Here is a 27,335-nt window from a genome sequence, read left to right as displayed (position 1 = left end):
GGGAGGAGGAGAAGAAGAAGGAGGAGGAGGAGGAGGAGGGCGGTTTGAGTCAGCCAGCTGTGTGAGGGCAGTGCTCTCCTCCTACATCAGGTTGTCTTCTCCGTTGACACATTCACACTGTCACACACACTTCCTCCTCTGGATCGGACGTCTCCCGTGCCTTCATTGATGCGCAAGCGCCTTCGAGTGTGAACAGAGAGAGGTGAGATTTCTGCATATTTCACTTCTGTGGCCATATAGCTTGCGTTGCTGCGCAAGAAGCAGAGTCTTTATTAATAAAAAGAGATGCTCGGCAACTCCCGGGCTATTCTTAAACCGACGTCAGCGGTTCAACAGGTTAAATTGTGCGCGGAAATCTTTTTTTAAAACTTATTTGGTGATGCAGACTCCGTTCTGTTGCCATGCTGACTCTATCAAAAATATCAGGGCAATTGAATTATCCCCTGTTAAAATTAGACAAATATTCCCCGCACGTTACTGCACTTGGCCAAGGCCCGTCGTTGAACTGCTTGACCCCACTCCCATGTGCAATGATGAAGTAATCCAGCAAATGTTTCTATCTTTACATCCGCCCTAATAATGCTCAGTCTGAGGGGGGATTCACCAACATGTTTATTATTGTGCTCATTCTGTGCAAAATACAACCACAACAATAAACAAATTGTCCATTGTTCAAGTGAAAGTTGGATGTACACGTGTTGGTGTACCTAAAAAAAAATTATAATAATTATAATAATAAATGCGTTGAATTGTCCTCTCAGAATATGATTGCCCGTCAATTTGACAGCAATCTGCTATTGTAACAATGGTGTTTAGACTTTTTATAGCCACTGAAAAGGTCTATACATTTATTGAATCGCAAGTCCATGAAAACAATTCTCAGGAAAAAAATAAAGAAATAGTCTAATCCAACGAGCGGGCACAAATAACATCAGTAAAACAATACTAATAAAACACACTAAGCACACCTTATTTTGCAAACTTCTCTGCCGCCTGTTTTAGCACAAACATGTTTCTCCAGTTTTAGTTCAACCATGTGCCAATGCTCATCAAATTCTATTTCAAAATATATAATTAAAAGTTGCATCAAATGAGCTTCTATGCACATGAATAACAAACACAATCAAATCAAATAAACATACTCAAATATAACTGTGGTAACTGAGTCATGAATTGTGGCACACTCGATATACAGCACAGGTATTATACATCGATTTTATCTACATATGTAAAGCATTTTATCATATAAAAGCTTGATATGTTAATAAATCAATGATGGCACCACAAATTAAAATTACAAATTATATACTGAATGTACAATTTGAAATAGTAGTTTGTGTGCATCATGTCAAAACAAAATGTGCATTCTTATGTTTAAAGACAAAAAAAAGTATTTCCAAAATTCATCAAACTTGAGAAATATTCTGCCGCCTGCAATCCTACTTGTGACCTACAAAAAAAAAAAAAAAGAATCTCTCTAAAATGACTCATAATGGCTTGAGCAGCACTGACGCAGAACCAACATGCAGATGCCCTTATTTGTTTCCTCTCCCATTTATGCAATTCAACTCACGGCCTCAGCAAGAAACTGCCAAAGTAAGTCATTTCAAAACAATTGTCCCCAAAGCAAGTAATGTAAAGCCAATTTGTCCAGGCTCACATTGTCGCCATCTTAGAATCCATATTAACGCTGTGAGAAATGTTTGAATTAATTTAATTTAAAAATAAACTGTTCAACCTTTTGAAGACACCTGACGACCACATAGCGAAGAGGGAACACGACATGCTTTGCTGACAAGCTTTTCTGGTCCTCTCCACATTAGCCATTAGGCTATTTACGTTAGCATTTGCGCAATACCTTTGATTTGGGCGCAATGGATATTTAATGAATTGTGTCGCTCAGATTGTGTTGAGCAGCCAGACCCTTTCCTACGTCGCAGTCAGTTGGAGTTCCAGTACTGAGGTGATCATTCCGCATTTTCTCTTTTCCCATCTCAGGTGCCCTAGCATCACAAAAAAAAAAAGGCAAAGAAAAAACACTTGTGCAGTTAAAGTGGTAGACCACCAAAGATTCTTAAAATGCAGTGCCGCTCTTGGTACAAAAAAACAATTACTGCCTGAGAAGAGTTGTGTTTAACTTTACAGTACAGTTTTAATTGCAGTACTTGTTCATAAATGTTTGTTTTCTCGCTGTTGTAGCACATTGATAATGTCCATCTTAAAGTGACAGTGGCTTACAATATTCTTTTTTTTTTTTTTTTTTGGAATATAACCCTGTTTTTTCTATGTACACTTGAGCCTACTACTGTACTGCATTTTATTACTTGTCATAATGGTATTACTTGAGCTTTTTTTTTTAGGTGGCACCACTGTTTTCAACGCTTCAGTTAAAGAGGAAGGCAACCCAAACATATTTTTTTCAAGAATATGTTCTATGCAAGCCCACTAGTTGAAAAAAGGCATTCTGATAAATATTGCATTTGTGGAATAAGAGTCAATCCACTCGTTTTTAGCCATCTCTGGGGGCGGCCATTTTGTCACTTCTGTCGACTGAAAATGACATCACGCTCGCTCAGGTCTCAGGTAACAACCAGTCACGGCTCACCTGTTTTCGGAAGCTCAGCCGTAATTGGTCGTTGAGTAGTTGTGATGTCATTTTCAGTCGACAAAAAAGACAAGATGGCTAAAAACGGGTGGATTTTGCATCTTAACTCATATTCCGCAAACACAATATTAATCAGAGTGCCGTGTTTCAACTAGGGTTGATTTCCACTTTAAGTCCGACTGGAACTGCTGGCATCACACATGATGATTTTAAACTCCAAGCTTAGTTTGACTTTTAGGGCACATTTTTTTCCAGAACAAATCAAATTGGTCCTCTTTGTTTTTAGTATGGGCTATATGACAAGTATTCCAACATGTCATAATCGCCCTAGTTAAATTACTCCCCATTAACGTCTGTTGCCCTGACAATTGGTAAAACTTGACAAGAATATGATTATCTCAGCACTTTATAAGGTAATATGGTGGGCATTTCCTCCCTAAATGCCCAAGATGCCTGCGTACGCAGCACACGTCAGGGGTCGTGGGAAAACGCTGCCGCCATATCCGCCGAGGCATCATCAGTAGTGGGGGACAAGTGCCTAAATATAGAAATACATGTGCATTATTGAGGGGGGGGAAAACCAGTGGAAACTCCTCCGGACTAGACAGACGGGTCAGAGGTTCAGACGTGTGGTACTGGATGGAGTGCAGACCGCTGCACCGTTCTGGGTTTGAATCTTGGCTCTGGTCCGCCTATGTGGAGTTTGCATGTTCTCCTTGTGTTTGTGCCGGTTTCCTCCAAGGTCTTCGGGGTTCCACCCACTTTTCAAAAAGATGCGTTAGCTTCACTGAAGACTAAATCGTTTCAGAGGTGTGAGTGTGAACGTGTACCTGTGATTTTAATGAGTGCAGGTTGTATAGAAAATGAATGGATGGATAGACATGCAACTTTTATTTCCAACTGTCACTCAAAGCTCCAAAGACATCCCTTCAAAACGTTATAGACGACACAAATCCCGGAATGGGTGTTTGACTAGATTTCTGTTATAAAAATGAACAATTGAAACAAACATAGCTGCCGTATTGATATATCCTGATTAAATGACTGATTAATTAAAAAAAAAAAAAACAATAACATTTTTAAAATGAATAAAAATTTAATGAATAAAATAGCGTATTTTTTGGTCACTTAACCCTTACAATAAAAATATGATTCACAGGCAGGACATGTGTTATTATGGTGTAATGTGTTTAAAAAAAAAAAAAAAAAACAGTTGGCAAAAAAGAAAATCATGCAATTTTAAAAGCTAAACTAAGAGCTAATCTCGGCCAATTAAATTGGCTAGCTAGCCGATTAATCTGTCGGGCCCTTACACTCTACGAACTGAGTTCTTCAAATAGACTTCTGTACTATCACGGTCTACTTTTCTACATGCAACATCATGCTTTATCGTCGACAGATTTCTTATGGGAAAACAACGTTAATTCACTGAAAGTGTCTCAAGTCCCCTCGGTAAGAGCATGGTGTATTTTTACCCCCGTGAGGCGACGCAAGCTAAAGTTAGCGCGGCCCCTGAAGTCCACACAGTCTAACACCCACGCTGTCTGGCTTACCGGGCCGAGTCAGGCTGGCAGCAGTGCGCGACCGCGTTGCTCGTCCCCAAGAGACCCGGTTAAAAATACGATATATAACGGATGACTTTTTTTTTTTTTTTTTTTATAAAGGTTGTTCGGCCAATAGTGAGAGGCTAGCTGTTGAAGAAAAACAGTGTGTTTGGGAGGCAATTTGTGAACCTATACCAGCCACCCACTCCTCTCTCATGCGTGGTCTTGAGAAGCCCCGATGAGAACTGAAGAGGGGCAGCTTACGTGATGACATGGGTGGACTGCGGTGTGCTCAATGACGTCCGTCACAGCCTTTTTTTTTTTTTAATTGGCCAGAAAACCTCAGCGGAGACTTATGACTTGAAACCAGGCGGACATTTGCACTAAGGTTCAGTACTTTTCATGTGTAATGCTGAACTGTCTTAAAAGCCGGATTTTTGATTTTCATAAATGCACCCACTCCTTCACTTATATCTGCCGCATAGATAAATGACAAAGTTAGCATGCTAATTGCCAACTATATCCACCAGATAGTTTGAATACCTATTAGCATGATGAGCAGTTTATTTACACGAGTTTTGCAAGTGGAGCATTGCTATGTCTCGAATATATACATGGGTTATTAAAATCTATCAAAATTATAGGGAAGAGTGATCATTTCTGCCAATATTAGACATCGCAACTGCTATTACAAAACATGATGCCACCTAGTTGAACCTACATGTCAAACTTTTTTTTTTTTTTAATATAAATACACTTTGCATGCTTTTTCTCTCACATGCTTGCCTGTTTTCACACAGGTTTCTAACCACAGGAAAGATGGGAAGAAAGAAAATACAAATTTCTCGCATTCTGGACCAGAGAAACCGACAGGTGAGCCAGCCACAAATTATTTTTTTAATTTTTACTTTGAGCTCAGCAGTGATTTCCAAACACAGAGACACATTAGTGTGACGGCATTTTTGTCTGGTGCTAGTGTGCCGTAAGATACATTTTTTTGTTGGGCACGCAGGTGACGTTCACCAAGCGCAAGTTCGGCCTGATGAAGAAGGCATACGAGCTGAGCGTGCTGTGCGACTGCGAGATCGCCCTCATCATCTTCAACAGCACCAACCGACTGTTTCAGTACGCCAGCACCGACATGGACAAGGTTCTGCTCAAGTACACAGAGTACAGCGAGCCTCACGAGAGTCGCACCAACACCGACATACTGGAGGTACGGAGAATTCACCAACTTTAGTTTTAATATTGTCGGTCTTGGGGGGGGGTTGTCCCCTCTCGGTTCTTATTTTTCATTTTCCGTCAGACTCTGAGGAGGAAAGGCCTTGATCTGGACGCCTCGGAGATTGACAGCGAGGAGAGCATGCAGGTGGCCAGCCACAAATATCAATATGGCGACGGGGTGGATGTGTCTGCGGGCCGCCAGCGGCTCTATGTCAGTAAACACACACACAAACACACACACACACACACACACACAGTGGTCCAAAGTACTTAACGGGGAAGTCAACCCAAAGATATTTTTTTAAGAATATGTTCCCAGCAGGCCCACTGGTTCATTTGCGTTTGTGGAATATAAATTAAGCGGCAAAATGCACTCGTTTTTAGCCATCTCTGGGGGCGGCCATTTTGTCTTCTGTCGACGAACAATGACATCACAACTGCTCACAACGACCAATCACATCTCAGATTCAGAAAACAGGTCAGCCGTGATTGGTCGTTATGAGCAGTTGTGATGTCATTGTCGGCCGACAGAAGACAAAATGGCCGCCCCCGGAGATGGCTAAAAACGACTGCATTTTGCCGCTTAACTTGTATTCCATCAACGCAAAATTAATCAGAATGCTGTGTTTCAACTAGTGGGCCTGCCGGGATCCTCAGCTATTGGCCGGAAGACTGTTTGTTTTTTGTGCTCTTTCTATGACACTCTAAAATGCCATAACTCCGGCTAATCGAATAGTAGTGGTTGGTGTCAAGGAAGTATGTTGAAGTGAATATATTTAGACTGAGAAGCTTCAATCTCTCTATTTTTGGGAGGGGCTAATTTTTAGCCTGGGTTGTTGGTGGAAGTTAGTCTTCGCCGTATATGAACATTTGTGTAGTTCCAACTTCCAGTTCATGTTTTTGAAATGGAATAATCTGTAAGCCATTCATTTTTAAGGGTAGTGTTGTAAGATAAGTTTGAAATGTTAGTTGTTTTTTTGTTGGTTTTTTTTCAAATATTGCTATTGGCATTATATTTTTTGGAGGAAGGCGTCAAGTACTTGTTTTTCCGCTATTCGTGGCAAGGTTCATTTCTTATCGTCCCTAAAATAGTGGCAGTCAACTGTGTCTAATGAAGTGTATACGATCATGTCGCTCTGCAGGCTCCGTCTCTGCGCTCCCCTGAAGCGCAGTTCCTGGTATCGGAGAGCAGCTTCCCCGTCTCATCCGGACCCGGCGTGGCCCCCCACAGGCCCCTGGCGTTCAAATGTGCCAGCCCGGCTCCAGCAGCAGCTCACACCTCCTTCATACCGCCGCACTCGGGTACATCCACAGACATCCATTTTTACTCAAGATTTGCATGAGTCTGCTTTCTAATTGGCTGTCGATCCTCACACAAGTTGTTCCCATAGTCTTGAAATAGTGTGTGTGCAGCTGTCCGTCACCTCAAAGGAAGTGCGTGGTGCATGTGCGTGTTTGGGTGTATGTTACGAAACGTGACTTTTTCACCGCTGTGGCCATCGTTGGTTTCTGCCTACAGTTGTTGTCACACCTGTCTTTGTGATGATGTCATTAAAAGTGACTCCACAGTGACACTTAAAGCAGTTTACAGTACAGATTCACGATTATCTATTTTTTCCCCACATCACATGATAATGACATTTATCAAAAGTTTTATTTTATTTATTTTTTTAATTATTTTTTGCTTAATTAGCAACTTGCTTTATTTCTCCCACTACCAAACAAGCTATGAAATAAAAAATTTTTCAGGCATTTTCCCCCCTAGCATTAGCGTAATCTGTCTATCCCTAATGTTGTGCCGGGACAGAGGTTTGAGCAAAGAGGAAATGTTAAACCGTCTTTGCGTCTTTTAGCATTGGGGACATTGAGATACGTAAATTAAAAATGAAAAAATTTGAACACAGTGCCATTTTACTTTATTACAAAAATAACAAGGAATATGTGGTTTTGAAAAAAAACAATAGTCTGTGTTTTAAAAGAGATGTCATCATGCGTAACGGTACATTCAGGGTGCTTTCACAATGTAGGAACTCGCATATACATGCCACGCCATTTGGCACAATCTTTAAATATAATCGTGAGAAGCCAAAATCTAATTTATGAATACATTTGGATTAATTGCCCGGCACTGCTAAAAATTCGGCTTAAGTAAAATTTTGAGCTTGACGGTTTATACAATGTTGTGTTTCTTTCCACACAGTCAGGAAAAGGTGCAAGAGAAAGAAGAAGTGTGAAGGTATCACACTTGCCCACATCATCTTTTTCACTTCTCTCCACAGGTATCGGCTACTCCGTCTTCTCCCACGTGAGCCGAGGGCTCCACCCGAAAACCCCTCCTCCTCAGTCCCCTCTGACCCTGCCGGGAGACGCGGCCAATCAGGGCTCACGCACCGGCCCCAACCCCGCCGTGAGCCGGGGGCTCCTGTACCAGACGGGCCTGAACGGCGCCATGGGCAAAGCCGGGCTACTGGGTCACACTCTGGCTGGTTATGGTCTCGCCTCCCCTGGCGCTTCAGGTAGCTTACTTTTTTTTTTTTTTATATTATTATTTCAGCATGTATAGCTTAGAGATGTTTGTTTTTTCCTTTAAGAGTACAGCCAACCAAGTTTCTATCACTCTGTGAGTCTGCAGCGGGGAGCAGTGAACTCCTGGCAAACAACGCAGCCTTCGCACCAGCTCCATGGGCCTCATTTAAGTCAAGGGTAAGGACGCATTAAAATGCATTAGAGTGGAGGCACGCCCACTGGCTACAACATTAGGTACACTCAAACAAATGAAAGAGCTGCCTTCAGAGATATAACGCTCAGTTTGGTAAGGTATTAACCGAACGTGTTTATTTTTGTGGTGTACTCGGAGCTGTTGGCATGGGAATGATGCAATCACTCAAAAATACACCCCAAAATCTTAATGAAATTTTGTGACAATTTATGATGTCACCGCAACTACTATATTATTGTTTTACAATAAATGGCGAGATACTATAAATAAGTATTTCCCATAAAAAAAACACACAAAAAAAACCAACAACGGGTTGACTCCCCCCTCCAAAATCATTTTTTTTAATTGTTACAAATTTTTTTAGGTGAATAGGCAGGTTCGGCCGTCCACTACATATATACATTTTTTTTTATCTGTATGTATATTTCAACTTTAGTTTACATCAGGGTTCATTTTGTAAAAATACCAATGTTTGATCATGCATATATTAAGTAGATATATTTAAACATATATTATGCAAACTATCAGTTGTGATATTCCTTTTTGGTGTGCGCGCACATGCTTATATAAAAAAATTACCAAAAAAATGGCTACGAATTTTTAAATAATTGTACCAATTTATAAAGTTACAATAGTATAATTTCTAGGCATCTTCTATTATTTCTGTATGCAACAGATTTCCGCCGCAGAGGGATCCAACTATTTTTCAGTTTACAGTACATGTGTTAGGCATGTTGCCAATGATGGTTACCCAGCGCAAGCAGCACAACATAGATCAATACACTTCCGTCAGTAGATGCCATTTTTCTACGAAAAATGTTGTGCATAACTCGAATTGTTCATGAACAGGGGCTTTTGTAAATCGAGGGCCCACTGCATTTGTATGTCATACAATTATTGTATTGGATTATATAATAGAAACAGTATTGTGTAATCCTCTCAGTATGTTCACGGACATGTACAACCACAATAATAAATACATTGTTCAATTATTTTATTTTTTTAAAGAACAATTTATTTTTTTCGTCTTAGATAAATGTACGTACATAAATCATGTCCTTTGAGTGTTGTGACACTAACTTTGTGACTCCTGTTGTCGTTCCCAGGATGTCCACCGGGGTGCGCTCTTTTACCTCTCAGTCTTTCTCCTCCACCTTGACGCATCCTTCCCGCCTCGGCGTGCACATCAAATCTGAGCGCAGTTCTCCTGAGCAGCACGTGGCCTCTCCCGCCTCGTCCCCGCTACGCGGCCTCAGGCAAGACCAGTCGTCCGTGAGCAGGCCCGGCTCGGCCCGCCACAGCCCCCGGGAACCGGAGCCCGAGACGTACTTGCACGACGGAGAGGACGGAGGGATGCCGAGGCAGTCGCACGTGTGTGAGGGATGGCAGAGATAGCTATGCACTTTGTGGATACTTTATTAGGTACACATGCACAAGCTAATAAAATCTGACGCAAGAAATGTCCACTTTATGCTTCATGTTTCTAATGGGATTAAAGTCGAATTTAAAGTCAAATACTGTTAGTCAAAACAACTTTGTAGATTCGATTTCCCGGCTGCCAGCACTCTCCCTCCGCCCACACGGAGCGCATTTTGGGCTGCACGACATCATGTCGGATATATGCGACCTGGCCCAAAAACTTTTGACTTAATAAAGAGAATGACACGTTTTTGAGACAAATAACATACACTCAATCAGACACTTATAATTAATTTTCCCTAGCCACGAGAGCCGCGGGTTTGCCGACCCGTTTTATCGGATGCCTTTGGATTGCCTGTGTGTACCTAATGAAGTGTCCAGTCTCCTCGGTCAGAGCTGGTCTCTACGGGGTGATGGACATTTTTTTTTTTCACACCCTCCCTCATCACTTGATTGTTCCCACTAAAAACAGAGAGACGCACACGGTTTTTTTGGATGGTTTGCTGTTTTGTTTGGCACTAACATAAAATGAAATTGGTAATGTAAATCCCATGAATAAAAATCTATCTAGAAATCTGTCAATTTCTATTGTAACAAGGGGAGCCAACATTAAAAATTAGAAATGATACAAGAATGTTGTTCTCCAGATGTATTTGGCAAAACAAGATAATGGACTGAACTGGATATTTACTACTAAAACTAGAGCAAAATAGAATGCAAAACAAACGGTGTTTTTTTTTTGTTTTGTTTTTTAATGACGGATGGACATTAGAAATCAAAAAATATAAACACACACTCTCAAGTCATTCAATACAAACGACATGATCCAAACAACACAGTCTGATCCAGTTGTTGCGGTCTAGAACTTCTTTCCTTTATGCAATTTGTTGTGACGCCAAATATTTTCCTTTCGGAGACGCTTCCAGTACTCCCAGGTGTCCTCCTCCAGTTCATGAAGCTTGTACGGCCCCTCCAGGTTTAACTGAAAGAGCCTGGAATGGGAAAATACTCATTTTACATGTAAGAAAGAAAGCTGTTGTTAAAAATGGGTTGCATGGGGGAAAACATACAAGTTGTGATGTGTCATGTTGTTTACTGTTGAGGAATGCAGTAAGGTCTAGAAATTGAGCTGCCTCATTACTTTGTGTGTCTGCGTCCAAATGTATTCGACCAAAAAAAAATGACACTGTAGTTAACCATGAGCCAGTTTAAGCTTGACACCAAAACCTTACAACTCATGTCTTTTATTTGTAGATATACTGGTATGATTTTGCCAAATATGGAAGTACAAATGTATACCACAATTTAAAAGGTTCTCACCACTCTGGGTATTCCTCCACGGGTTTGAGTTTGGGGTCTTCTCCCTGTTTGTAGATGTTGGCCCCCACTGCATAAGAAGTCAGTCTGGCTGGATCTTTGCACACCTCTGGTCCTTTAACCTCCTCTTTAACCATCCCCTTCCCTTTGCTTTTCGCGGCTGGGGGAGCGGGCGACATTTGTTATTGAAAACGCGTCGTCCTTGAAGGAAAGGAAATGCACTTTTGTCGAAAAACGACGTTACTCACCCACTTTTTTCGCATATCCACACGCTTGTAACTTGTTTAACGCGTTAGTCCTGCGGAAGATTGGGAGTGGCACATTGCTTGCGATGTGTTTGGTTAACAATGCGACGCTAAATAAAGTGCGGCCGGTCATTATTACAGTTAGTTGGTTACAACAGACGACGTTAGCGTACCATCCTACAACTTGACATTCAATTTTCTACTTCTTCCGGCCACTGTGTTTTGACGCTGCTTCTAAAATATGCACTGCCCCCTGTGGACGAAAAAAATACACTGCATGCTATTTTAGCGACCGGGTGTCTGAAAATATAAATCACCCTTTTAACTGGCTTTATTTCAATCTTATGCGTCCCTTTTATATTACTATTAAATATAAAATACATTTGTTTACACAATGCAAAATACCATACTATTTTACCTATTGTTTTATTCCTAACCTAAATCACTCCCTCCATATTATTAAGCGTAAACGATAACACCTAGAGAGCGAGCGAGAGAGAGATCGGATATTTTATAATAAGGCCGTTTTTATTGTTGATTGGTGCTAGCACTATAATCCATGTCTAGATGGCGCTACGTAGCTCTAATGCTTCGTTGCTATCTTCTATTAATACCAACAAGGAAGAACACATCGCTTTCAGCTAAACATGTCGGAGTATGAACATGTCCAAAAAAGTGCCCTGAAAATCAAGGGCGTTGGAAGTGTTTCTTCTGGGAAAAAGTAAGTAAACGCACATATTAGTTAGTTGATGGCAATTTTAACGTTTGTCCGATAGAAGCAGTGCATTTACCAGCTTTCAATTTACGTCGCTGTCGCTCGAACGTTAGCCTTCATGCTAACAACAATAGCGTTAGCTGAGATATTTTGGTTATTTGTTCAGTCTAAAATGTAGAGTGAACAAATAAAAACTTAAGGTTAAAACTCCCACCACTTGACTTGGAGTATTGTTGAACAAAGAAAAACGAAAATAAGAAATCATCAAGAATGTCTTCGCTACACCATAACGACACCATCTTTAGCATACGTATTTGCTAATTTCGATGTCGTATTTGTGAGTCAGTAGTGTCGAACTTGAACTTCTTTCTACTGAGGGCTGGTCTATAAAGGATATATCCAAAACACTCATACTACAATACGTGCAGTATTTATACCTTTTTAAATATATTTTTTTGTTGTTGTGTGTATGCAAAGTTTTAACAAAATGTGGGAGAGTTTTTATATAGTAGCTATCCTGTGGAACGTTATTTCCCACAATAAACGAGTGTTTACTGTAATGCAGCTAGTGCTCAATCAATCCCATCTCAGGCAGTCTCAATCACAACCAAATGTCGATGACTTTGTTCCAGGAAGAAGAAGAAGGACAAGGAGAGCAAGCATCGCATGGAGCAGATTGCGAACAATCAGAACGACGAGGAGATGAAAGCCAAACGGGCGTACATGGACAAAAGGACGCCTGCGCAAATGGCCTTTGACAAGATGCAGGAAAAGAGGGTGCGTATAAATTGTGACACTGTTAGAAAGGCACCTTTCTGGTTAGATGTGGGGGGGTGTCAGATGAGGTAAGGGGAAAGAGTGTCAATCTCAAAGTTGAGTGAAATTGTATTTTTTCAAAATAAAATGTTTGGGGAATGTTAGGAAAAAAAACGCTTTGGTTGGGGAAAAAATGCCTTTTGTGATTGTTTTTTTTCTTGAAGAAAAAGGAACATTTATTTTCTTGCAAAAAGTTCTTGAGAGATTGACTTTGGGGGGTAAAAATGACCGTGTTGCTTAGAAAAATATCTTGAAGAGCAATACGTTAAGATTTTTCTTTGACAACACTTCATTTAAAGAAAAGTTAGGCATCAATTTCCTTGAAAAGCTGATTTGAATTCTTTCCTGACAGCAAATGGAGAGAATTTTGAACAAAGCCTCCAAGACACACAAGCATAGAGTGGAGGTATGTCCTCACATACATCCGACTTTTTGGGATTCCATTTCTTTTCTTCAAACTAAATATGTTGTGTTTGATAATAAACAGCATTGAATATATATATATTTTTTTGCAGGACTTCAATCGCCACTTGGACAACCTGACAGAACATTACGATATTCCTAAAGTCAGCTGGACCAAGTAAACAGTTTCCATTTTTGTTTTTTGAAAGTCATGTTATGCTAGTTTTATGTATTTACAATTAAAAGTTGCTTATTGTGATCACATTTGGTCATTTTGTGTTCAAGTCACAAGTGTCTCGTGTGCTCTTTTAAAGACTAATGAGAAACTTGTGATGGTCTCGCTTTGGAATTTCAGGACGATCATACTGGAAACTATTCATATATTATTTAGACTGATGTTTTTACTTTTTAAAAAACGTTTTTTTCTTCTGATAAGTTTTTTTGGGGCAAACTTGGAAAATATATTTTCTTTTAAAATATGACCTTGGTTGAACGGGTACTACTTTTTTCTTAGGAAAAAAAAAAAAACTTATTGGGGTGGTGGGGGAAACTTTTCTTTAACAAAAAAATAGGGGAAAAAATAAACCTTATTCTTCAATTTTTTTTCTTAAAAATAAATCGACTATCGCCAAAAACTTTTCCTTGTAGGCAAAAAAAAAAATCTTCACACTCCGACACAAAAACAAAAGAAAAATACAACTTTTTCCTGAAATTTTTTTGTCCACCTATGGGGACATGTTTTTCATGGGGGTGAAAAAAAATACCCCCCGCAAAAAAAGACACTCCAGACAACGTTAAAAAAAATCTGAACTCGACGTTCCCTTTAAAAAAATGCAAATGTCTTAAAAAAAATTTTACCAAATATTTTTTTACTGTCCCAAAAACACAGCTTTGTGAAATAACTTTTTCTCTTCTTTTACATGTCTTTAAAAAAAAAAATCTTCACTTCTTTACTTAATACTTTGGGGGGGGGGAACATTTGAAAATGTAAATATGACTGTCTCCAAATGCACCTTTGGAGAATGCACCTTCACTGCTCCCCAAAGAAAACATATTTCTTGGAAAAATATTTTTCTACTCTGAAAATACAACTTTTTTAGTCGTTAATGCCTAGTGCGTTAAAGAAAAAAAAAATGCAAAATGTACTTCAGTCTTGCGTTTTAATTCATACGTATCAGACAGTGTCAACTGCATTTGGAAACAAATCGCATGGCACATGATGTAAAAATCCAATACAGCTGTACGGACACACCCATTACTCTTGTGTGCTGTGACATTGCAACATTCAATCGCCCCCCCCCCCCCCACATGATTCCCATGTATTAAATTAAGCGTCCGTGATGAACTTTGATGGGGTTCACTTGGGTCCCAGCATTTCACTGGGCTTGACCCAGCGGTCGAACTCTTCCTCGGTGAGGTAGCCCAGCTCCACGGCCACCTTCTTGAGCGTGGAGCCCTTCTTGTGCGCCGTCTTGGCGATGGCGGCCGCCTTGTCGTAGCCGATGTGCGGGTTGAGCGCCGTCACCAGCATGAGCGACTCGTTCATCAGCCTGTCGATCCTCTCCGTGTTGGCCCGGATGCCCGACACGCAGTTGGCGCTGAAGGAGACGGAGGCGTCGCCCAGCAGGCGCGCCGAGTTCAGCACGTTCTTCACCATCATGGGCTTGAAGACGTTGAGCTCAAAGTGGCCGTTGCTGCCGCCCACCGTCACCGCCACGTGGTTGCCCATCACCTGGGCGGCCACCATGGTCATGGCCTCGCACTGCGTGGGGTTCACCTTGCCGGGCATGATGCTGCTGCCCGGCTCGTTCTCGGGCAGGATGAGCTCGCCCAAGCCCGAGCGCGGGCCCGAGCCCAGGAAGCGCACGTCGTTGGCGATCTTCATCATGCTCACCGCCACCGTGTTGAGGGCGCCGCTCAGCTCCACCAGGGCGTCGTGCGCCGCCAGCGCCTCAAACTTGTTGGGCGCCGTCACGAAGGGAAGCCCGGTCAGAGCGCTAACCGTGGACGCCACCTTCTCGGCGAAGCCCACGCGCGTGTTGAGGCCCGTGCCCACGGCCGTGCCGCCGGCCGCTAGCTCGTACACCCGCGGCATGGACGCCTTCACCCGCTCGATGCTGTACTTGACCTGCTGCACGTAGCCGCTGAACTCCTGGCCCAGCGACAGCGGCACGGCGTCCTGCGTGTGCGTGCGACCGATCTTGATGATGTCCTGGAATTCCTCGGCCTTGTGAAAACAAAAATAATAAAACACCATTCATGTGAGAATTTTACAAAAATAACGTGTTGTTTTGGGGGGTACAAGGTTACAAGAAAAAAACATATGTTGTATCCAGGAAAAAAAAAAAACATTTTTGTGAGGGGGGAAAAAAAAATACAAAACTGTGTATATATTAGATAAGAGATTTTTATTTTTTAGAGATTTAATGGGGAAATCAACACTTAACACATTTTTTTCCATGAATATGTTCTATGCAGGCCCACTAGTTGAAACGCGGCATTCTTATTAATGTTGCGTTTGTGGAATACGACTTAAGCAGCAAAATCCACCCGTTTTTAGCCATCTCAGGTTGCGGCCATTTTGTCACTTCTGTCGACTGAAAATGACATCACATCTGCTCAGGGCTCAGGTAAGGACCAATCACGGCTCAGCTTCAGAAAACAGGTCAGCCATGATTGGTCGTTACCTGAGCTCTGAGCAGTTGTGATGTCATTTTCAATTGACAGAAGTGACAAAATGGCCGCCCCCAGAGATGGTTAAAAACGGGTGGATTCACTTTTTTTCCCAGAAACGCAATATTTATCAGAATGCCTTGTTTCAACTAGTGGGCTTGTATAGAAAATATTGTTAAAAAAGAAATGTTTGGGTTGACTTCCTCTTTAAAAAAAAATATTTTCATGAGTTTTCATGAGAAAAATTATATATTTTAGAGAAAAAAAAGGTTAATAAAAAAAGTTTTCTTGAATGTCCACATTTCAATTTAAACAAGGCACAAAACTCACGCTGATTGTATTGCATTGTTTTGTTCGGAAAATGCACGATAAATGCATGAAATCGTGATGCACAAAATCTTACATTATTGACATTCTGTGTAATTATGTTATTACTGAAGTGGATATATTTATAAAGCACAATACAGTATTGCAGAGCCACGGTTCTCAAAATGTGGTACATGCCTTTGCTGCCAGAGCGTCGTGCAATGTCTGCAGGCCCGGGATGAGAACCTGGTGGACCTCCGTTGCTGCGGCGATGTGCATGGCCGTGGGGAAAGTGTCGTTGGAGCTTTGGCTCTTGTTGACGTGGTCGTTGGGGTGGACCGGATCCTTGGAACCCAGTTGTCCTCCCAAGATCTCGATGGCTCGGTTGCTGATCACCTCGTTGACGTTCATGTTGGTTTGGGTTCCGGAGCCGGTCTGCCACACCACCAGAGGGAAATGATCGTCCAGCTTCCCGGTCGCCACCTCGTCCGCCGCCTGGCAGATGGCGTCCGCGATCTTGGGTTCCAGACCGTAGTCTTTATTGACCTGTGCCGCCGCTTTCTTCAAGATTCCGAAAGCGTGGATGAGCTGCAGCGGCATTCGCTCCGAAGGTCCCCCGATCTTGAAGTTCATGGTGGATCTGACCGTCTGGGCGCCGTAGTACTTGTCCGCCGGGACCTTAAGCTCGCCGAACGTGTCCCGCTCGATCCTGAAGTCCGAGCTGGCCATCCTGCACGGGTTTATGAGGAGATGACAGTCGGCGCGGACACTCGGCAAGGTCCGCAAGTTGCACTTTAGCTGCTGGACACGTCGAAAAGAGCGCAACATGGCTGCACATTAGAGGTGAACAGGGAGGAGGTCACGCTGGCGAGGCTGCTTTTCGCATGGGCGACTGTCATTGGGCGAATGGGAACGCGAGCTCGAGGCAGCCAATCGGGAGTCAACAGGGGTGCCCGTTTCCGGCATTGGTGGCCAATCAGAGGGTGAGATCGGAAGCAAGCAGTGAAGCTGTTTATAATACGGAACGACTGTGTCCAGTTCAACGCGGAAACGAAACATCATTTAAGCAAAAAACGTCACTGTCACCAGTGTTCAGACATTTTAAACGTCTTTTAAGACTTAAAAAAAACCATTATGACCACATATTTGTGGTGATTTAGGCACATAAAGCTGAAATAATTATTCGTATTCAGGACCTTCAGACTGCACTGCAGTTATGAATTTTATTTCTGTATTTAAAAAAGAACTTGCCTTGCATGGACAATGACACCGTATGGACGATGTGTTTAAAATGTTCCATATATTTAGATCCTGTAAGCTACTTTTGGAACCTCTATTTTGCTTCTGAATGTCGTTAACTGCTCTTGTTTGCAAATGCTTTTAGTGTTGTGTCTTTGCTTGTGCGAAGCACATTGATTTGCCATGTGTATGGAATGTCTCTGCTATATAAATCTGCCTTGCCGTGCCTTCAAAAGCATACCTGAAAATAAATTTTTTTAAATAAACACTACATTTATTTTCCAACAGGAATTATTTTATTCTGAAGGCGTGAGAAGAACACCCCGAGCGGAAGTTGTCGCTGTTATCTGCGCTTGTATGTTCTCGCGGTAACGCTTAGCTTCATACACTATTAGCTTTCCATAGCTAACACTGTCGTTTTTCAGCTTTCCGTGACGACCCGGCCACCGCGAACCGGGAGAGACACGTCGAAGGCCGAGCGGCTTTTATTCCTACTTTTGCTACCAGGCCGCCGAAGGGAGTGGGGCCATGCCGCACAACTTCCAGCCCGGAGACCTGGTCTTCGCTAAAATGAAGGGCTACCCCCATTGGCCAGCCAGGGTAAGTAGTAAGCTAACAGCGGCGACAGGAGGAGGCGGAGGAGGAGGGGAGGCAAAGACGAAGACATCCTTGCAGCCGTGCGACCTGGACACACATATATAATATCACCATTATCTAGCTTTACATTTCACACTTGGTCTCTGTGGGCATGCACGAAGGGTAGAAGAATCCCGGTTTGCATGCGATGATATCGGCCTCGTCTTCATACATTACTAGCGAAACGAACGTTATTTTCTTTCGGACTGTAGTGCGACGTACCTTGCAACTTTTCTGCCCTAAACTCCTCGTCACCTCAACGACAAAATGATTGACATCGGCTGTAGAGGACTAGCTGTGTCGACGGTGCGATACGATGTTGATATTGGGATGGTTAATAATGTAATTTACTTTTTATTCTTTAGATTGAAGACGTAGCTGATGGTGCAGTGAAGCCTCCACCTAATAAAATTCCAATTTTTTTCTTTGGGACTCATGAAACGTGAGTACTCCACTGTGTTGCATTAAATACTGACAATAGTTGACTAAGTATCGAACCTGTCACTGTACAATGTGACACTTTACAGCCAGTGACAGTTCTATGTGTTGTTTTTCCGTTATCCTATGTGGTTTTCATCCAATGCATTGATTTTAGCACAATTACTGTATCGCAATACTGGTGGTATATTTGGTACAGTGGAGCTTTCACTTGGTAAAATTCTACTGTTCCTATTTGTAACTCATGACATGTAAGTTAATAAAAATGATATTGGTTCAGTTTTGATACTAGTGCATCAAATTTTGATATCACCCAGAAATGTTGCATTTCTTGTGCTCAAACCGTTTTTGTTTATGTTGTTGTTTATTTATACGTGGTTGATAATTCAAATGTTATTGTTTGGGACTCCCAAAATGATAGTACACAACTGTTTTGCATAAAATACAGATATCTGTGTCAATACTGTGCCATGTTAACACCAATCTATGTCATCACGCTGTTTGACCGTTATCATGCGTGTTTTTCTTCCAATGCGTTGTTTACTACCCATTCGGTGTATTGTGATACTGTCTGTACGGGTGGATTGAAGATCTGGCCACCGTATACACTATAATAAATTCTTTGAGACTCGCAAAACGAAAGTAAACTACTGATTTTGCAAATGTTACGTATATGAAGAAAATATTGAAATTGTGGTGTTTCATGTTGATATTAGTTGCTGAAACATTGATATCATAACAGTGATGTCCAATGGATTGTTGTCTATTATATTTGATTAGCATTTTGGGGCTGTTTCATTACAGTCTAGTAACAATCCAATAAAACAAATGTGATCTGGTTTACAGGAAAATTTGGTGAACTGCGATGTAGTGTAGGATTACTTTATTATCATCATTCCAATTAATGGTTGCACACTAAAGAACCAGAAATTCTCTGACTGTCCCAATTGGTTTTATATAGTTAGTTGTTTTTAATTTTTTTTAATTTTTCAATTTGTTACATTGTCGTTGTGCAGCGCATTTCTGGCAGCCAAGGACCTTTTTGCCTATGAAAAGTACAGCGATCGCTATGGAAAGCCCAACAAAAGGAAAGGCTTCAATGAAGGCTTATGGGAGATCCAGAACAATCCACATGCCTCCTACAGTGCTCCACCTGTGGTAATTCGCCCCTACTTGCCTCTTTCCAGAGGGTACATTAAATATAGGGACGAAGCCCTGCAAAAAAAACAAGAGTAATTGACGCTTCCCTAAAAATGTTTACAATTGTCCAGAATAGTTCAACTATGCCACAAACTATGATTCCCCAAACACTTAAATACAATTTCAAGATCAAATTAATAGATCACAGAAGATTTAATTTGGGGAAAATAAATAAATAAAAATAAATCCACCTATTATTTTGCCTTCGCACTCAGTAAGAATAGCAATTGTCAAGTAATAACAAGAATTTTATCGTTTTGTTAGCTTGAGCATTTTATAGCCACTCAGCAGAGCGGAAACATACACATGCGGCGAAGACTCTGTCACATCTGCTAACAAGCCAGGCTAAACTGAGCTCCTCCCCGACATACAAATATCGTAACTGATAGATACTTCATTTGTCGAGATGTAACACTACAATATACTGAGGATAGGTGAAATTGTGAATAGAGCTGATATAGGTTTAGGTTTTATAACTTATTTATTTTTTTTGTCCTTAGCCCGCCAGCTCATCCGACAGCGAGGGCAACAATGCCGGCGGAGGAAGCGATGAAGACGAGGACGAAGATGAAGAAGCTCCCGTGCCCAGGAAGGCGGAGTCGGCAAGTGAGGTGGATTCAGATTCCGCCAGTGAAGGAAGAGGGAGGGGACGAGGAGGAGGGGTGAAGAGGAAGCCGCCGGCATCTAAGGTTCACATCTGCAAATTTCTTTTTTTTTTTTTTTTTTTTAAACCTTTCTGTGTTTTCCCTACTTTAAATACATTCTAATAATTTATTTGCAAATAAGTCTCGTGTCCTTTCGTAGCGTCCACCTCCCCCCAAAAAGACTCGCCGCTCATCCAGCGACAGAGACGAAGAAAGCGGATCACCGTCAGAGTCAGAAGCCACCCCTTCGGAGTCGGAGTCTGGCAAGAACAGCGACCAGGTTATTAGGCAAACACGCAAACAATTAAAAAAAAAAAAACAACAACAACATGGCATCATGCCACGTTTGGTGTTTTACAGGATTTTACTCCGGAGAAGAAAGCAGTTGGGCGTGGTGGAAAGAAAGCAGCAACAGCAGTCAGGGGGAAGAAAAAGGTACATGATTACCATTTTTTTTTTTTTTCCCCTGACAACACTTATCATAGATATAAAATACAGAAACACAGCATTTTATTAGCATTTCAGTTAATAAAAGAATTTAATTATGTATTTTTTAGGTTCATTGTTTGAGTATGTATCCATCCATCCTTTTTCTATCACACTTATCCTCATTGGGGTTGCAGGTGCGCTGAAGCCTACCCTAGCTAACTTTGGGTGTCAGAGGGGATACACCCTGGACTGTTGGCCAGCCAGTCACGGGGCATATTTGACACAATCTGCAATGTTTTCATTTGAAATGTGCTGGGCGAATGATTATAAATGTGAATGTAAAGGTGGAGTTTGTAAGTCTTGAAGCTACTAGCAAGATTTGAATGTAGCCTCACTTCACCCACCCCCCTGCCCAAAGAAACGCTCCTAGCTAGCTAACGCGTGTGCTCAGCAGCACTCTAAGGCAGATCCATTGCTAGCATGATTTTGTCCATCATGGAATATTGCCAAAAACGAAATGTTACCGGTTGGACGCTGTATTCTTTGGAATGTAAAATCAGTTAAAGCATAAGCGAGGCAATCAGGTGACCCGATGACCCAAGGGGAACGGTCACGTCAGCGCTGGTGGTTGCAGCCGTCCATATGCAGCGGTCCGTGACTAAAACAACACTTTTATATGCCTTGAAATGAAACAGAGTTTTCCAATTCTTTTTTTTTTTTTTTTTTTTTAGCTTTAGTTGCTAACCGGAGTTAAACAACCGGCCAAGAAACTCAAAACATTTTGCATTCACAAACAAGTAAAATTAGAGGGATATGATGTGAAGCTATATTTTGAGGCACAATCTCATACATTCCAGCTTGTAAAGGACCTTTTGTCAACTCAGGCACTTTGGATATCTTGAAATATTTGGAAAAACTTTCACATACGTTCAAAAACTAGAAATACTCAAATATACTTGGCCAAAAGTAGAAAGGTCAAGAGTTGAATAGAAAGTTCCTTCTACAATGGTTGAATACATTTTTTTTTTGTATGATTGATTATCAGAGCCAAATGAAATACTTCTTTCTGGGCCCTTTCAGAAAGATTCATCCAACTCAGATTCAGACTCAGAATCTGGATCGGAGAAAAAAGCGGCAGACAGCGACTCCGAGGACGAGAAGCCCCGACCAGCTGTGTCCGGTTCTGAGTCTCAGTCCGGCTCAAAGTCTGACTCGGAATCCGATCCGCCTCCACGGAAGGCTCCGCCGGCGCGCAAAAAAGCTGCGGGCAAGTTTGAAAGATTTGTTGTACTCGCCGTTTTGTTTATTTTTTTATTTATTTATTTTTTTTGCTTGCTTTAATTCGAATTTCCTATGTTCCCGTCCATAGAAAAACCTGCGCCAAAGCCTCGCGCGCGGAAACCCAAAGCTCCGCCTCCAAAGCGAGCAGCATCGTCGTCGTCTGACAGCGACAGGTCAGACAGCGTCCCTACTTACAAACAAGTGACATTCCAAAAGGCTGTACGCGTCTTCAATTGTTTTATTCGCAGCCCCCGACTGTTTGTAACTTTAATGTTCGAAAGTAGGCAAATGTGTTCATACACCTCGGCTTGTTCTAAGCGGCGTCGGGCTCTGCGTCCCGACAGCGACAGCGAGCCGGACCGTATCAGCGAGTGGAAGAAACGAGACGAGGAGCGGCGGCGGGAGCTGGAGGAGCGGCGGAAAAAGGAGGAGGCGGAGGAGCTCCGCCGGCTACGGGAGCGCGAAAAGGAGGAGGAGGAGAAGCGGAAAAGAGAGAAGGAGATGAAAAAGGACAGCGACAGCAGCAGTTCGGATGAAGGCGTCGACGATCACCCGCTGAAGAGGTCCAAGAAACCCCCCCCGCCCCCGATCCCAGCGCCGTCTGACTCCGACTCCCCACCACCTACGGAGGTAACAGGGCACACTCACACCAGGCCAGTGTTTCCCAACATTTCTCAGGCCAAGTCACATATTTTAAATTGGAAAACGGCACACCACTACCAGTTTCATTTGTGACCCCACTCTTAACTCATTCACTGCCATTGACGAATTTATTCGTCTTTTCACAGTATAGACATTCAATCCCAGGAATTTATATATATTTATTTCAAAAAAAATTTTCAAGGGTTAGGGTAAAAGAGGGTCTGAAAATGTCTGGCAGTAAATCAGTTAAAGAGGAAGTCAACGCAAACATTTTTATTTCAAGAATATATTCGATGCAAGCCCACTAGTTGAAACAAGGCATTCTGATAAATATTGCATTTGTGGAATGAGTGTTAATCCACTCGTTTTAGCCATCTCTGGGGGCGGCCATTTTGTCTCCTGTCGACTGAAAATGACATCACAACTGCTCAGGGCAGTTGTTTGTTCCCAAAGTCTCCACTACCTTTGGTGGATTCGTCCTTTCAATTTTCTGCCCTAAACGACTGGAACACTCTACAACAACAAAATACAACTCACATCGTTCATCCACATATTATTGCTTAAAAAGTTCGTGACGGATATTGGACGTGATCACTGCACCTGTAATTGCTGCGCCTGCTGTGTTCATTTTATTCATCATAGCCTAGAATGCAAAATATAACTACCAGTACATCACATTGTACAGTTGGCTGTATTTGCCTTTATTTTACCGTCTGTGCTGTCTGCAGCCAGGTTGGCGTTACAAATGAGAATCTGTTCTCAATTCCCTTACCAGGATAAACAAATGTTAAATACAGTATTGTCTGCCAGGCCGGTTATTCAATTCATAACCTGTGCCTTGCACATTCGAAAAACAGAAATGCTAGAAATAAGCCACAGCCGTCCTGATCAATCATTCATGAATTTTCCAAAAATATTCCCACCGCCGTTTGTTTGTGTTTGTCAAAAGGTGAAGAAACAAGCCAAGAAGTCGGACAACCAAAACAAAGGCCGACTAAAGAAGGAAAAGGAGAGAAAGGAGAAGGAGCTCAAAGAGAAGAAAGCCAAACGGTCTGAGGAGAAGTCCAGAGCCAGGTGGGGCCCCCCTTTTGACATGACCTGGTAATAATACTCCATGAATGAATTATTTAATAAATGCGTTTTATCACTTTTAGGTCCAAGCCCGAAAAACCTAAACACAAACCAGAGAGGCCTCCACAGAAGAAAGTAGAAAAGAAAAAGGGTATGGACGTCTCTAGCTGAGTTGCAATGAGGCAGAGCACGGTTGAGGAAGTTTCCGGAAGCTTTAGCTTAACACCGGAATTGTGGAATTGGAAATGGATATAAATTCTTGTTCTGTCAATCTCATGTCAGAACCGTCACCGGAGGAAAAACTCCAGAAACTCCACACAGACATCAAGTTCGCCCTCAAAGTGGACAACCCCGTAAGTGGCTTCCCTGTCACGTGTCTCCATTCGTTATTGTTGAATTATTCAAATGGAAGCTGTCAGTCAACTCGCCGATTCAGTTGCGACATTTCGGAAACAGACATGAGTGGAATCATTTTCCCATTGACAAGAAGGGAGACAACGACGGACCCTCGCGCACATTGCCGATTAGCTGCAATGGAAAAAATTATGATTCAAGGCTAGAATTTCAATTATTTGTGTACCATGCAGGACATCGAGCGGTGTCTACAAGCCCTGGAAGATCTGGAAGCTGTGCCCGTCACCAGCCAGATCCTTCACAAGAACGCCGACGTCATCGCCACGCTTAAAAAGGTGCGTCCCCTCCGCCGACTGTGACCCCTACAATAGAAATTCGGCTGACGGGAGTCCTTCGTAAACTATTCGGTGCTCTCCAATGTCTGTATGTCTCCATGCAGATTCGGCGGTATAAGGCCAGCTCCGCCGTAATGGAGAAGGCCAGTGAGGTGTACAACAAGTTAAAACTTCGTTTTGTGGGCAAAGCAGAAACGGCAGCTAAACCGAAAACGGACAAGGAAGGAGAGGACAATGCGAAGGAGACACAAGACACGGGTAAAAAAAAAAAAAAAGAAAAAAAAAAAGTTCTATTACATTTGACAGCACGAAGGGCGTATATGTGACGATCAAAACGCTTGAATGTGTCTTGCTAGATTCCGCTGCCGTGAATGGAGAGTCGCAAGAGAAAAAAGACGAAGACGGAGAGGAAAAAACAGCCGAAGTTGAGAGCAACGACCACGCCGATTCAAGTCCAATCAGGTGAATGTGACATGCTTTTTTGTTCTTTTTATTCATTTGTCAGTGATTCATTACCATGAGGGTAAATTCTCTTAGACCCCCAGGTGACAGCGTACCGAGCACCAGGTGCTGGGGATTCTCACGGAATTTAGTTTTTTTGGTTTTTTTTTAACCTGTCTATCATACGATACACATAGCGATTTAATACATGAACTTGTGAACTCAATTTGGGCTGACAAAAGTATGCTTTATGAACTTATTTGCTCCCCCCCCAAAAAAGGTACCAAAATACTTTCCGCTTATATGATTACTATTTTATCAAATTTGAAAAATCCAACAAAATATTTTTTTTCTTGGAAAAATATGAGTATTTCCACTTGACTACTTTTTAATGTAGAAATACAATAATCTTGTAAGATATCGACTTTATTCTTAAAAATCGTCATTACGTAATTTATGTGAATTGATGAAAAGGCGTTTTTAAAACTTGAGTACTATTTCAGAAATAGTACTCTTAAAATTAGGCTAATGAAGCCCTAAACCATAACATTTGGAGGGGAAATGTAAAACCACTTCATTGCTGGAACAAAACTGAATTGTAAGAATGACTCCATTGAATTATACTTTTTGCACAGGCGGAGCCCAGACAGCCCGGAGCAGACTGATGAATACACCCAAGAAAACAACAACAACAACATTTCTGCAGAGATGGAGGCATCCCCTGCTGAAAGTTAAAACAAAAGACACCCTTCAAACAACCACTGCAGTGGACCAAGTGCTAAAGATGGAAGACAGACAGGAGCCAACAACACTGCGACACAATTACCACCGTCTGCTGTACGTCGGCGTCCATGCTACGGACATTTTCAGCTGTTCACACTCTCGGTAGATACTTTTTTTTTTTTTTTTGACCGTTTCGTCAGCGCAGAAAGGAAACATTACTATTGTGATCGTTTGTGTTGCTCACATCTTTAAGTTGCAGAAATGTCTTCTCTTACATGACTGGGTCTTGTTTTTTTTTGTGTGTTTTTTTTTACCTGTCTGTCATACTGTACACAGAGGTTTAATACGTGCACTTGTGAACTCAATTTGGGCTGACAAAAGTATGCTATATGAATTTTGAAACTTGATGAATTTTTCACTTAGACGCCCGGATTACTGTTGGCTTCCTTCAATTTGTTTTGTTTTTTTTAATAATATATAAATGCTACAAAACGTCACAAAGAGCACCTGTTGTTTGTATTTGACATGTTGAGAGTGGTGAATTTGTCTTAAGTTTGTGTGTGTGTTTTTTTTTTATGTGTAAGGCAATGAAATGAGTTAAGAGGTCCACTGACTTTTTATAGCTTTGTTTTCACATATTTGCTAAAAAAAAAAAAATCTGTGGCATTACACGCACACACGCATTGTTTCGCTGTAATGTTTGCTTGTGATACTGGCGTGTTGATGTCATAATTGCCCTCCAAAAAGTGTGGAGATCTCATGTAGCTGCAGACTTCAATGAAATCCCTCAATAATAAACAGTACAAACGGCAGGTGGTGTACGTTAGCATTTCTACCCTTTCCTTAGTTGAGACTTTAATAAAAAAGCCTCTGCATGGTTTTGCTCTTATGTGCCATCATTTGTGTGAATTTGCACATCGCATTATCCGCCGGTGTTAACGGGGATGCAAAGATGTTCTGTTTCATACTAATATAAAAAGGTTATTTGAATATAAGTTCAAAATCAGGGGTGGCCTTGGGGCCACAATTAGCTGGGTTAGTGCTTTAATTTGTACGAAAGCAAAATTATACAGAGCTGCAAAATAGTCTAAGTGATGCTATTCAAATAAAAGCTTTTACATGTACATTTTGCATTTTCTAATTGGTCCTAATTCAATAATTTTTCAAAACTAAATTGTACAGTATATATATATAATTATGAAATAATTCAAAAAGTGTTCATTGGTTAGTTCTAATTAATGTATAAAGTAAAGAAAAATGATATTACTAAAGAAAAAGGTTATAGTGGTAAACAATTTCACATAGTTAAAAATTGGTTAAATAGTTCTAGTTAAATTATAAATAAACAAAATAGTAAAAGTATATATCATACACAGACCTTTATTATTTTACAATTAAAACTAATTAAATTGGTTAAATAAAATCAACAAAATACATAAAATGAGAATGATTTCTGATGTTGAAATTAAGTACTGTAAAAAAAACTTAATTAGCATTTCTTAAAATTGTATTCAGTGATTGGTCCATTTTTTTAATATTGGAAAATAAATGATGGATCAAATTAAAGAGCATTTTTATTATTTAAAACAAACTCACAAAAAAAAAACATAAGTAAGCAATTTAATATTTATGTACGAAATAATTGTTTCATAAATTATAATTTAAAAAATGATCAACTACAAAAAAATTGCATGAATTAAATACAAAATACTAAACTAATAAACTTTGTAATTGTATTAATATGTCATTATTTAGTAGTATTTTACAATAATAATTTATTAAAAATTACACAATTACATATTCCCCCCTCTCCCCTATGGTCTGTCTTCGTTTTAAAAATCAAACGTGGCGCCCTTGAATACAAACTATGCCCCCCCTCTCCCATTGTAGATCGAGATCGATATTGACTGAGTGTGT

General features: G+C 41.2%; 5 protein-coding genes across 8 annotated transcripts; 3 read left to right on the top strand and 2 right to left on the bottom strand.

The window, feature by feature from the left end:
• The first annotated feature begins 65 nt into the window (after positions 1-65).
• Positions 66-9,556, top strand: mef2b (myocyte enhancer factor 2b). Of its 3 annotated transcripts, none has more exons than XM_086046287.1 (8): positions 66-202; positions 4,950-5,022; positions 5,162-5,365; positions 5,456-5,584; positions 6,516-6,675; positions 7,653-7,889; positions 7,965-8,076; positions 9,199-9,556. In XM_086046287.1, the coding sequence occupies exons 2-8, from the start codon at positions 4,969-4,971 to the stop codon at positions 9,485-9,487; spliced, it is 1,185 nt and encodes a 394-aa protein (XP_085902413.1). In that variant the 5' UTR covers positions 66-202; positions 4,950-4,968; the 3' UTR covers positions 9,488-9,556. The 3 variants fall into 3 exon arrangements, with proteins under 3 accessions (XP_085902413.1, XP_085902415.1, XP_085902414.1); XM_086046289.1 differs by lacking the exon at positions 66-202 and adding an exon at positions 3,364-4,057; XM_086046288.1 differs by lacking the exon at positions 66-202 and adding an exon at positions 4,071-4,537.
• A 686-nt stretch (positions 9,557-10,242) lies between these two features.
• mrpl54 (mitochondrial ribosomal protein L54) lies at positions 10,243-11,342 on the bottom strand. The gene is made up of 3 exons (XM_086046294.1): positions 11,077-11,342; positions 10,832-10,988; positions 10,243-10,503 (listed from the first exon to the last, which is right to left on the bottom strand). The coding sequence occupies exons 1-3, from the start codon at positions 11,204-11,206 to the stop codon at positions 10,371-10,373; spliced, it is 420 nt and encodes a 139-aa protein (XP_085902420.1). The 5' UTR covers positions 11,207-11,342; the 3' UTR covers positions 10,243-10,370.
• Positions 11,343-11,635: 293 nt separating this feature from the next.
• Positions 11,636-13,265, top strand: fam32a (family with sequence similarity 32 member A). Its single transcript, XM_086046299.1, has 4 exons — positions 11,636-11,794; positions 12,421-12,565; positions 12,957-13,010; positions 13,120-13,265. Exons 1-4 carry the CDS (start codon positions 11,721-11,723, stop codon positions 13,186-13,188), a joined length of 342 nt encoding a protein of 113 aa, XP_085902425.1. The 5' UTR covers positions 11,636-11,720; the 3' UTR covers positions 13,189-13,265.
• Positions 13,266-14,152: 887 nt separating this feature from the next.
• Positions 14,153-16,913, bottom strand: fh (fumarate hydratase). The gene is made up of 2 exons (XM_086047724.1): positions 16,184-16,913; positions 14,153-15,233 (listed from the first exon to the last, which is right to left on the bottom strand). Exons 1-2 carry the CDS (start codon positions 16,811-16,813, stop codon positions 14,364-14,366), a joined length of 1,500 nt encoding a protein of 499 aa, XP_085903850.1. The 5' UTR covers positions 16,814-16,913; the 3' UTR covers positions 14,153-14,363.
• Positions 16,914-17,027: 114 nt separating this feature from the next.
• On the top strand, positions 17,028-26,296 carry hdgfl2 (HDGF like 2). 2 transcript variants are annotated; one of them, XM_086047722.1, is made up of 18 exons: positions 17,028-17,298; positions 17,513-17,579; positions 17,650-17,824; positions 18,226-18,302; positions 19,315-19,456; positions 19,999-20,187; positions 20,303-20,422; positions 20,503-20,577; positions 21,652-21,838; positions 21,941-22,025; positions 22,197-22,482; positions 23,444-23,568; positions 23,649-23,716; positions 23,848-23,918; positions 24,153-24,254; positions 24,359-24,512; positions 24,611-24,716; positions 25,331-26,296. In XM_086047722.1, exons 3-18 carry the CDS (start codon positions 17,753-17,755, stop codon positions 25,428-25,430), a joined length of 1,959 nt encoding a protein of 652 aa, XP_085903848.1. In that variant the 5' UTR covers positions 17,028-17,298; positions 17,513-17,579; positions 17,650-17,752; the 3' UTR covers positions 25,431-26,296. The 2 variants fall into 2 exon arrangements, with proteins under 2 accessions (XP_085903848.1, XP_085903849.1); XM_086047723.1 differs by lacking the exon at positions 17,028-17,298 and having other exon boundaries at positions 17,512-17,579.
• The last annotated feature ends 1,039 nt before the right edge of the window (positions 26,297-27,335 follow it).

The sequence above is a fragment of the Filicampus tigris genome, chromosome 12, assembly GCF_054856515.1.
Source record: "Filicampus tigris isolate MCC_2025a chromosome 12, RoL_Ftig_1.0, whole genome shotgun sequence".
Lineage (NCBI taxonomy): Eukaryota > Metazoa > Chordata > Actinopteri > Syngnathiformes > Syngnathidae > Filicampus > Filicampus tigris.
Note: the sequence above shows the minus strand (reverse complement) of the source record. Positions and strands in the feature narration are given on the sequence as shown.